Source organism: Anarhichas minor, unplaced genomic scaffold, assembly GCF_050575085.1.
Source record: "Anarhichas minor isolate MPS153535 unplaced genomic scaffold, ASM5057508v1 ptg000138l, whole genome shotgun sequence".
In the NCBI taxonomy this organism is placed as follows: Eukaryota; Metazoa; Chordata; class Actinopteri; order Perciformes; family Anarhichadidae; genus Anarhichas; species Anarhichas minor.
The window spans coordinates 335,001-345,922 of NW_027466584.1; the positions used below are offsets into that span (position 1 = coordinate 335,001).

The 10,922-nt window shown below is 42.3% G+C and overlaps 1 protein-coding gene across 1 annotated transcript in view; it reads left to right on the forward strand.

Moving 5' to 3' along the window:
- adcy5 (adenylate cyclase 5) overlaps window positions 1–10,553 on the forward strand; it is a 65,195-nt gene extending 54,642 nt beyond the window's left edge. Inside the window, 12 exon segments of the mRNA XM_076085085.1 lie at window positions 584–606; window positions 1,595–1,739; window positions 2,866–2,963; window positions 4,847–4,934; window positions 5,469–5,585; window positions 5,688–5,840; window positions 6,394–6,578; window positions 7,004–7,136; window positions 7,828–8,091; window positions 8,549–8,753; window positions 8,907–9,031; window positions 10,425–10,553. Of these exon segments, the coding sequence (XP_075941200.1) occupies window positions 584–606; window positions 1,595–1,739; window positions 2,866–2,963; window positions 4,847–4,934; window positions 5,469–5,585; window positions 5,688–5,840; window positions 6,394–6,578; window positions 7,004–7,136; window positions 7,828–8,091; window positions 8,549–8,753; window positions 8,907–9,031; window positions 10,425–10,553 (1,665 nt within the window).
- Window positions 10,554–10,922: the final 369 nt, after the last annotated feature.

Below are 10,922 nucleotides of genomic sequence, written 5' to 3' on the forward strand. Positions count from 1 at the left end.
TCTATTGTATAACTTTATTGAATACATACCGTGATAATAAATCAGAACTAAATAGATTTTAATAAAACAATAAACTCTCCTTACAAACGTAAAGCATAGTTTGTTAAAATAGACTTCAACACTCACGTTTTATTCTTCTCTTTGAACTTGTATTGTAGCAATAGTTTAATAGAAGTTATAATGCCATCAAAACTAAATGTAATATAGATATATCATTCATATACACGTTTAAAACTGTGTGCCTTTTATAAGTTGAAAATAATCTATTTTTCATTACCTGCTAATTATCTTTATTATTATTATATATTTTTACTATCATGTTTATGTCTCATTTATTTTATTTCAAATGTATTCATTTTAAAATTGTATTTTTAAATAAAAATCAGTTTTATTTATTCGTAGACATTTTATGTGGGACTAGGGGAGGGACAACAAAATGTATAATAATAATAATAATAATAATAAAGATAATATTGTCCTTAATGATTGTTGTATTTCATTGCACCTGTTAAATAAATAACAATAATAAAAAGTGAGTTCAGTCTGTTTGAAACCTGTTTTAATCTCTTTTTCTGTCTTTCAGGGATTTGAAGACCCGAAAGACAAGTGAGTGACTGTTCCTCAACGTTAACGTCTCTTTGAGTGAATAAGTGAATGAGTGAACGAGTGAATGTGTGAATGTGTGAACGAATGAGTGAATGTGGACGAGATCACGAGGAGTCTTTGAGATCACTAACCACGAGCCCTGAGAGCAGAACCTCTGACTGAACCTGAGGTGTCAGAGCGGATCATTAACGTGTTCATTGAGCAGCAGCAGCATCAGCTGGTGTTAGCGTGACTTCAGGCCGATGATCCAAAGTGTAAAGACGGACGTTTATACTTCTTATGTTCTACGGATTAACTCTCTATTTGTGTGTTAAACTATGAACCGCGTTGTTTAACTTTAAATCTGCTCACATACGTTTGTTTATTTATTTTAACTTTATCAGTAAAGAACCTAAAAACCTTTAAAGATCCTCCAGACATCACGACATTTAGAGCTCTATAGATGTTAGAGACTTCCTGACACGAGCTCTAAGCACATTATTATCATTAGAAATAAAAACGGATCAATATGAATACTATCTTTATTTCCTTTTCATTTGTGTTTTATGATGAAAAAAACTCTATAAATTTCTATAACACAGTAAAAGTACAACATTCAGTGTTTGATGGTTTACAGACTTCAGAGCGTTGAAATGATTTTTAGGACGATGGTGAAAACATCAATAATCTGGATCCTTGTCGACCAGCTGCTGTAATCAAACAACAAAGATCTGAATCTGTTAATATGGATCATCAGTGATCAGTTATTAATATCAGCGGCAAAACACACGTGACCAGAGATCTAAAAGATCTATTTGTTAGTGTTCTGATCCGTTGCTGCTCTCGTGACCGAACAACCACTACAGATGATTTACATGTGAATTAAAGAAGGAATTAGTTGCTCGGTCGCAGGTTTTTCTGAGAAGACTGCAGTAGACCTCCAGTGGTCCTGAGGTGTGAATGTGTCACCGGCTCTCATCTTTGTGTCATTCAGGCATTTCAATTTCAGAAACACGCAGGAGAACCTGAACCCGGAGGACGAGGTGGACGAGTTCCTCGGCCGAGCCATCGACGCACGCAGCATCGACCGGCTACGCTCCGAACACGTCAAGAAGTTCCTGCTCACCTTCAGAGAGCCGGACCTGGAGAAGAAGGTGAGGACAGGACACTCTCACTCACACTCACACACACACATACACACACACACACACACACACACACACACACACACACACACACACACACACACACACACACTCTCACACACACACACACACTGCCAGTACAGCAGCACATAATCGGTCGTGACAAGCAATCTTTCCCGGTGCAAAAAGCTCCTCTCTCGCTCCGTCCCTTGAGGAAGTCGGTCAAAGTAAAGTTATAGAGAGAAAAGGAGGAACTTGGGTTTAAGGAGGGAGGAGACAGCTGATGAAAGAGTGAGGAAGACTACTTGAGACAGTGAAGGACAGGCTGAAGAAGAAAGGTCAGAGCTCAGGACGCTGTGATGCAGAAACTCTGAGTCCTGTTTTCAAGTTTCTCCCTCACGTCCTGGTAAAAGCTTCAGGAAGTGAAGACTTTCTGAGAGGCTCCAGGAACTGAAGGCTGAGATCATCCACAACAAGCTGGACTCATCTTCATCGTATAGACTCCGGGATCATTATGCACATTATATTAATATAGGATTTCACCAGATCAATACTTGAGGCCTTAAAGTTCTTTCTACTGTAGAGATGCTCTTTAGAGAATAAAGCACTTTGAGAGAAAGTTGTTCTTTCAACTTTGAAGCCATTTTAATTCAAGAACATAATTAATTTACAAGAAAAGCCAAAAGTCACGTCTCCCAGCATGTTATTTTAAAGTGTTCATGCACCCAGCGAACAGGAAGTGACCATATATGGACTGAGGAGGAGTGACGTAGAGACGCTGTATAGTCTCTGGTAGAGACCTGTCAATCACCGTGTAGCCCCGCCCTAAAGCATCCCCTGCTTTATGGTCTGTTTGACTCTAAATGGACCATAATGTACTAAATGAACATCATGCTGTATTGAAGAAGACTTGAAACTAGAGATTGAGACCATAAACTCATGTTTACAATGTTTACTGAGGTAATAAATCAAGAGAGAAGTAGAGTCATTTTCTCATAGACTTCTATACAACCAGAGGAGTCGCCCCCTGGTGGACACTAGAGAGAATGCAGCTTTAACACATGAAGCTTTGACTTCACTGTTCAGAGGTTCAGAGATGAAGAAGTTGTTAAAATGTTGTTTGGTTCTCCTGCAGTACTCCAAACAGGTGGACTCCAGGTTCGGGGCCTACGTGGCCTGCGCCTCCCTCGTCTTTCTCTTCATCTGCTGCATTCAGATCGTCATCGTTCCGCGGTGAGTCAGCGCTTTACAAATACTAGAATACACCTCCATCACCGACTCCAACTAGAAACAGGGTGACAGTCATTGGCTCCTCACAGACTCTTTCATTTTTACCAAACTGACGACCATCATCATCATCATCACCATCATCATCATCCATGTGTCCAATGTATGCTAACGCTATAGCGTCCGCTATTATTTAAAAAGAGGCAATGAGAACTTGTAACAACCTCAGTTAGGTTCTAAATGATGAATCTGGGTTGTTTGGTTCAAGTGTGCATAAAATATGATTCAGGAAATGTTTTTAAATTACAGACGTTTTTCATTCACATAGAAGGTGAGTGAGACTGTTCACTGAGAGGAATAGACTGTCTGACTGTAGACTGACTGTAGACTGACTGACTGTAGACTGTCTGACTGTAGACTGACTGACTGTAGACTGACTGTAGACTGTCTGACTGTAGACTGACTGACTGTAGACTGTAGACTGACTGACTGTAGACTGTCTGACTGTAGACTGACTGACTGTAGACTGTCTGACTGTAGACTGACTGACTGCAGACTGTCTGACTGTAGACTGACTGACTGTAGACTGTCTGACTGTAGACTGTCTGACTGTAGACTGACTGACTGTAGACTGTAGACTGACTGACTGTAGACTGACTGACTGTAGACTGTCTGACTGTAGACTGACTGACTGTAGACTGTCTGACTGTAGACTGTCTGACTGTAGACTGACTGACTGTAGACTGTAGACTGACTGACTGTAGACTGTCTGACTGTAGACTGACTGACTGTAGACTGTCTGACTGTAGACTGTCTGACTGTAGACTGACTGACTGCAGACTGTCTGACTGTAGACTGACTGACTGTAGACTGTCTGACTGTAGACTGTCTGACTGTAGACTGACTGACTGTAGACTGTAGACTGACTGACTGTAGACTGTCTGACTGTAGACTGACTGACTGTAGACTGACTGACTGTAGACTGTCTGACTGTAGACTGTCTGACTGTTTACTGACTGACTGTAGACTATAGACTGTCTGACTGTAGACTGTAGACTGACTGACTGTATACTGTCTGACTGTAGACTGACTGACTGTAGACTGACTGACTGTAGACTATAGACTGTCTGACTGTAGACTGACTGACTGTAGACTGTCTGACTGTAGACTGTCTGACTGTAGACTGTAGACTGTCTGACTGTAGACTGTCTGACTGTAGACTGTCTGTAGACTGTAGACAATACAGACTGAATCAAGAACACATCAAATAAACACAATGTATCTCTTTTTCCTGAAGTATGCCTCAAATGTGAATTGATTTTTAAAGTGTGACTTTTTATGACTTTTTATGACTTTTTGTCTTTTTGTGACTTTTTATTACTTTTTGTGACTTTAAGACTTTTTAAAATTTTTATGACATACTACACTGCACATTACTTCAGTCTTTATAGTATCCATTGCAAGCTCTCACATCTTTAGATTTACACAATTTCATAAGTGAATGAAATGATAACAGAAGAAGCTGAATAGATGAGCTTTGAAAGAGAATATTAAACCAGAATCATTGTAATTGCAGACGAGCAGCAGCCGGATTCAAAGAGCTCTCACAGACTTAGTCTCGAGGCAAACCGTCCTCTCTTCTTTTGTTCTCTCTTCCACTCAGACCATCTCTCAGTATTGATCTCCTTTATTCACCTTTCTCCTCCATCCTTTCATCTCACCACTCCTCACCACTTTTATTCCTGAATACCTCTCACAGTCCGTCCTGTCTCACACACATTATTCCTACTTCTGTTTACATCAGCACAAGGTGACACACCATAAAGAGATGAATGTATCCTATGTATTCTACTCTATGAACATTATGACATCTTTACTGTCGTCTGCAGCTCCAGACTGATGATCGGCTTCTTCGTCACCTTCCTCGTCATCCTGACGGCGGTCATGTTCGTCTCCACCGTGTACTGCTGTTTTGGGGTGAGTCTCTGCTCGTGATGAATAATAGAAAGTACACTTTGTGCAGATCTTTTGTTAATAAGAGGTACAAGAACCAGTGGCGTCTGGTCAATAGAGGGCGCTAGGGCGCCGCCCCACCTTGAGCCACAACAAATAAAATAATAATAATAATAAACTATACAAATTGTCAATATTTGTGTTTTTGAAATATGGAATCACCCAGTAATATGTGTAAAATATAATATCTGCACAAAATATATGCTGTTCCTGCACTCCTCTCCGCGTGTGCACGTCTCAGCAGAGAAACTGCCCAAAAGAGGCGGGTCTATGAAGCAGTTTAGCCAATTGCTGATTAAAGATATAGATGTGTGACATACAATTTAGCGTTTTTTCTCTGATGATTCATGGTTTTATTTCATCTACTGAACGTACAGAGATGATTCATGGTGTCAGTCCTCTCATCAGATATCAGAGAAGGTGATTCCAGCCTGCAGGATGTGTTGGGAACTTATTTATAATTAAATCTGACTTCCTTTGCTCTCCCTCTGCTCCCAGCTGTTCCCCGTCGCTCTGCAGACTCTCTCTAAGAGGATCGTCCAGTCCAGACTGAACAGCACCCTGGTGGGCGTCTTCACCATCATCCTCGTCTTTCTCTCTGCTTTCATCAACATTGTGAGTTCAACAGAATTTCCCCAAAAGACCAATCAAGACCATTTTCATCATTTCCAAAAACAACGTTCCATGAAAACCTTCCTGACCTTTCACCTCCTCCAGTTCACCTGCAGCAGCCTGGACCTGCGGAGCTGCATCAGGGCGGAGCTTAACGTCAGTCTGCCCGACGCATGCCACGCCCACTTCCTCAACTACAGCCTGGACACACAGCTGAGCCCGTGTGGAGACGACTCCCTCATGTGCAGCCTACCTGAGGTACAGGTGTGCCCTGATCTCTGGAGGCTGCCTCCTCGATTCCTTTCCTCGGAAGAGAGGAGTCGAGGAAACAGTCTAATTGTGTTAATTAAATACATCTGTCACAAATGTTTCTGCAGCCTCGTTAACCGAAGGAGCACAAAACACCATCAGAACAAGAACATGAACTTACTTCACACTACTCTGCATGTATGACATCATCAGCCACGGGTTGAAACCAGGCAGAAATGTTCCTTTTGTTCCGTCTCTTGTGGCTGTGAAGTGAAAGCTCGAGTACTTTATTGCTTTTATAACAACATAAAGAAAACAGATCTTCCACAGTGAGACACGTGTAGCTGTACGTTCTGAGGAGTCAGCGCTTCAGACGAGGGGTTCTGTGTGTGAGCAGCAGCAGAACAAAGAGAGAGTGATGTCAGGTTTGAATGTTAACGTTTGGCTCGTTCAGTGATGTGTGAATGAGCGCTTATGTTGTGGGTTTATCGGCTGTTTTATATCACACAACATAAAGCTTGACTACCAGACATTAAACCTTATCTCCGTCTCCGTCCCGCAGTACTTCTCGTCCTGTGTGCTGCTCAGTCTGCTGGCCTGCTCCGTCTTCCTGCAGATCAGCAGCATCGGGAAACTCTTCCTCATGCTCTTCATCGAGCTGCTCTACGTCCTCATCATGGAGGTGCCCAAAGTCAACCTCTTCGACAACCAGGACCTGCTGGTGACGGCCAACGCCATCGACGATAGGTGAGTCACCGCTGCTGTGTGTGTGTGTGTGTGTGTGTGTGTGTGTGTGGATCTTTGACCGTGTGCAGATGTTCTGACAGCTGATTGGCTCTCCTCTGTTCCTCCCCTTCTGCAGCGAACACACGAATGGAACAAGGTGAGACTGAAACGTCCATCACCACAGAGACCGGAGGCATCACCTCTGTCATGTGATTAAGCTGACGGCATCATTATCACTGTGCTGGCGCTACGCTAACGCTAATGAGCTGCTGGCAACAGATGCTAACGCTAATGAGCTAAGATGTAGAGGGCAGCTTGTTCTTTGTGTCAGTGTTCCTGCAGAGTTCATCTTTACACTCATACAGGAAAACCTAATGTGTGTGTGTGTGTGTGTGTGTGTGTGTGTGTGTGTGTGTGTGTGTGTGTGTGTGTGCGCTGACCTCCAGCTGTGTGGTGGACTCTAAGGTTCCTCTGAAGATCGTGACCCCGGTGGTCATCACCGTCTTCGTGCTCGCGCTCTACCTTCACGCCCAGCAGGTGGAGTCCACGGCCAGACTCGACTTCCTCTGGAAGCTGCAGGTCAGTGTGTGCGCCAGCTTGGCTTTTTGCAACCAGTCAACAGGAAGTGACCATATCTGGACTGAGGAGTGACGTAGAGACGCCGTATACGTCTCTGGTAGAGACCTGTCAATCACTGTGTAGCCCCGCCCTAAAGCATCCCCTGCTTTATGGTCTGTTTGACTCTAAATGGACCATAATGTACTAAATGAACATCATGCTGTATTGAAGAAGACTTGAAACTAGAGATTGAGACCATAAACTCATGTTTACAATGTTTACTGAGGTAATAAATCAAGAGAGAAGTAGAGTCATTTTCTCATAGACTTCTATACAACCAGAGGAGTCGCCCCCTGGTGGACACTAGAGAGAATGCAGCTTTAACACATGAAGCTTTGGATTCACGTTACAGAACTGGAGGTTGCCGCCTGTTTCAACATGTGTTACTCTAAAGATGGTCGGGTTCAAGAGGTTTATTATGTGTCAGCTGTAGTGCATCTCATTATCATTATTGTATATTTTATAGACGGGTAGATGCCAAGATATTTAACTGAATAATCGACCTGCTGGTGGCGCTACATAAAAAGTCATGAGGGTTCATCCTCTGGGGACCACGAACATCTGTCCCTACTTTTCATGGAAATCTATTTAACAGTAGTTGATATATTTCACTACCAAAGTAAAGACTACCTTCTGCATTGAACCCCGACAGGCCACAGAGGAGAAGGAGGAGATGGAGGAGCTGCAGGCCTACAACCGCCGTCTGCTCCACAACATCCTGCCCAAAGATGTCGCCGCCCACTTCCTGCAGCGCGAGCGCCGCAACGACGAGCTCTACTACCAGTCGTGCGAGTGCGTGGCGGTCATGTTCGCCAGCATCAGCAACTTCTCCGAGTTCTACGTGGAGCTGGAGGCCAACAACGAGGGCGTGGAGTGTCTGCGGCTGCTCAACGAGATCATCGCCGACTTTGACGAGGTGAGACGGGGACGAAGAGGTGTGCTGGTGGTGCTTCATGGGACTGGCTTTACTCACATAATGACTGTGAAAATAGAGACTTTAAGACAGCTGTAATGTTGTGTGAACACATATGTAATGATACAATATATGAACATGCATTTGGAGTCAGTTTGTTGCCACCTGAAGAGTTTTAAGTTAAATATTCTCTCTCTTTTATCTCTGCTTTCGTCTCCACCGACTCCGGAGAAAAAAAGTCTCTTTTCAGCTTTTTTATCCTTTCTGCAGTTTGATGATATTAATATCAAATATATTGATTAAATGCAGGTTTCAGAAATAACTAGAAAAGATCTCCTTAGAGTTGAATCACTCAGTTAATCAACTAATAAACAGAGAGGAAATAAAACATCTATATGCATTTGTTAGAACACGGTTGTTTTTATGGATCTTTAACATTTTGCTCTCGGTCCACCATCAGATCATCAGTGAGGACCAGTTCCGCCAGCTGGAGAAGATCAAGACCATCGGCTCCACCTACATGGCGGCCTCCGGCCTCAACGACTCCACGTACGACAAGGTCGGCCGCTCGCACATCCGCGCGCTGGCGGACTACGCCATGAGGATGATGGACCAGATGAAGTACATCAACGAGCACTCCTTCAACAACTTCAAGATGAAAATAGGTGATTTTAAAGGACCCGGACACAATGAATACTATTTTATCAACCAGGTTTTGTAGAATAAACACTCACATTTGAGTTTGTTTCCAGCTGGTTTGGTAGAGTTTATCTACTTTTGTTTATTTGTATTATTTGTGAATTGTTATACCTTCTCAGGTCTCAACATCGGCCCCGTGGTTGCCGGTGTGATCGGAGCCAGGAAGCCTCAGTACGACATCTGGGGGAACACGGTGAACGTGGCGAGTCGCATGGACAGCACAGGTGTGCCGGAGAGGATCCAGGTGAAGTTCATGTTCTCTCTAAGTGTCACTTCACTTAATAAAGAGCTGTAAACATATATATATATATATAAGTCTCAATATCAGCCAATTAGATCATTATTTTCATTGTTGTTTCATTGGTCGATTATTTCCTCCATTAATTGATTTGGTCGATAAAATGACTTCGAGTAAAGAAACGGTAAAATATTCACATTTCAGAAGCTGGAATCAGAGAATTCTGACAGTTTTCCTTAAAAAAATTACTCAAACCAATTACTCGATTTAAAAATAAAATAAAACAAATTGCAGAGATTAATTTAACAGTTTGCAGCCATATAGATCATTTTACAATATTTGTAATAATAGTTAGATAAACACTTTTTATTGTGTTCTTTTAAAGACGACTTCTCTCCACATGGTGAAAACAAGCAAAACATCCTTTGTCAGTAATAATTTATTCTATTACACAGAGAGACAGAGTTTAACAACAGTGAATATTAATGTTGATGTTAATCATTACAGCAGCGTCTGAAGAACAGTTTGTCAGAGCTTATGCACATTAGATGAATTTCTCATTTTTGACCAAAATAGCTTGAAGATGACGGCGAGATGAAAAAAAAAGTCTGTTCGATTTAATGAAAACCGTTAATTAAAAGCGTCCATATTGGTTTTGCTCCATCAGCTGTGAAGTCATTAAAGTTTAATAACTTCACAGCTACTTTGAACAGAACGAACATTTTCATTTCATCTCAAGATACAACGAGCACCGGAGTCACTGATGAACACGAAGGTGACGAAGCAGCACGAAGACGCCATCAACACCAGGATTGTAACGTTGAGATCTCGTCTACAGACGGACGATGACCTTTAGTTTTCACACACACACAAGCAGAGACGCCATTCAAATGCAGATTTAGCGAAACAGACAACGAGTCATTCTGGTCAAAAGAGAAGAGACGTGTTCATGAGCTCTTTGTTGACAAAAAATGCACCGAGATGAAACACTTTGCATGTAAATCGATTCTATTACAGTTCATTGTTTGTGTATAACCACAACTAAACAACTTTAAACTATTATTTTAATTAGATTTAGTCATTTAACCCGTGTGTGTTAAGGACCATTTAGTTTATTTATTAAGATCACATAATAAGTGATGTCATGATGTCAACAAACTTTCATTTAAAGGTTTAAAATACTGAAAATGAATGAATTGTAGGAAGTTATGATCGGGACTGAAGTGTGTTTGAAAGATTTAACTCAGTGAAAGTAGAAAATAATATTAATATATAATATAAACGCAGCTTCTTTGAAAGTGATGCACAGCTGAGTTAAATGCAGTTAAAAGTGCTAAAGCAGTGATGAACACAGAGATGTGATGAACTTGTGCACTCGTTTCCTTTCCTCCGTCCTCAGGTGACCGCTGACATGTACCAGGTCCTGAGCTCCTACAACTACACGCTGGAGTACAGAGGGCTGGTCACAGTCAAGGGAAAAGGAGAGATGATGACTTACTTCCTCACCAGTGGACCCTCCAGCAGTTAACCTCAACTCAGTGAGAGATGGACTCACCGTGGGGGGGGGGGGTTGGAGCCTCTCACGGGCTCGTGGACCTCTGATGGTTTACGGCGGACTGAGACGGACTCCTCACAGCGCTGATTCCTTTCCTTAAACTGAGGCAACATGGAGGACGGACGAGGAGATTCCTCTCCAGAGCTCAGACTATGAGGCCCAGCTAGACCTGAACCTGAGACCAAAGATGTCCAACCAGAGCGTAAAGACAGATGTTGTGAGTCTCAGTCCCTAAAAGGAGGAACGTTCTGGAAGAGAGTTCATGTTTTCAGAGGGTCCTCTCTCTGCTGGAGTAAACACGTGTTTATGTATTTTGATTTAATGTGCTGTATGTTAAAAACA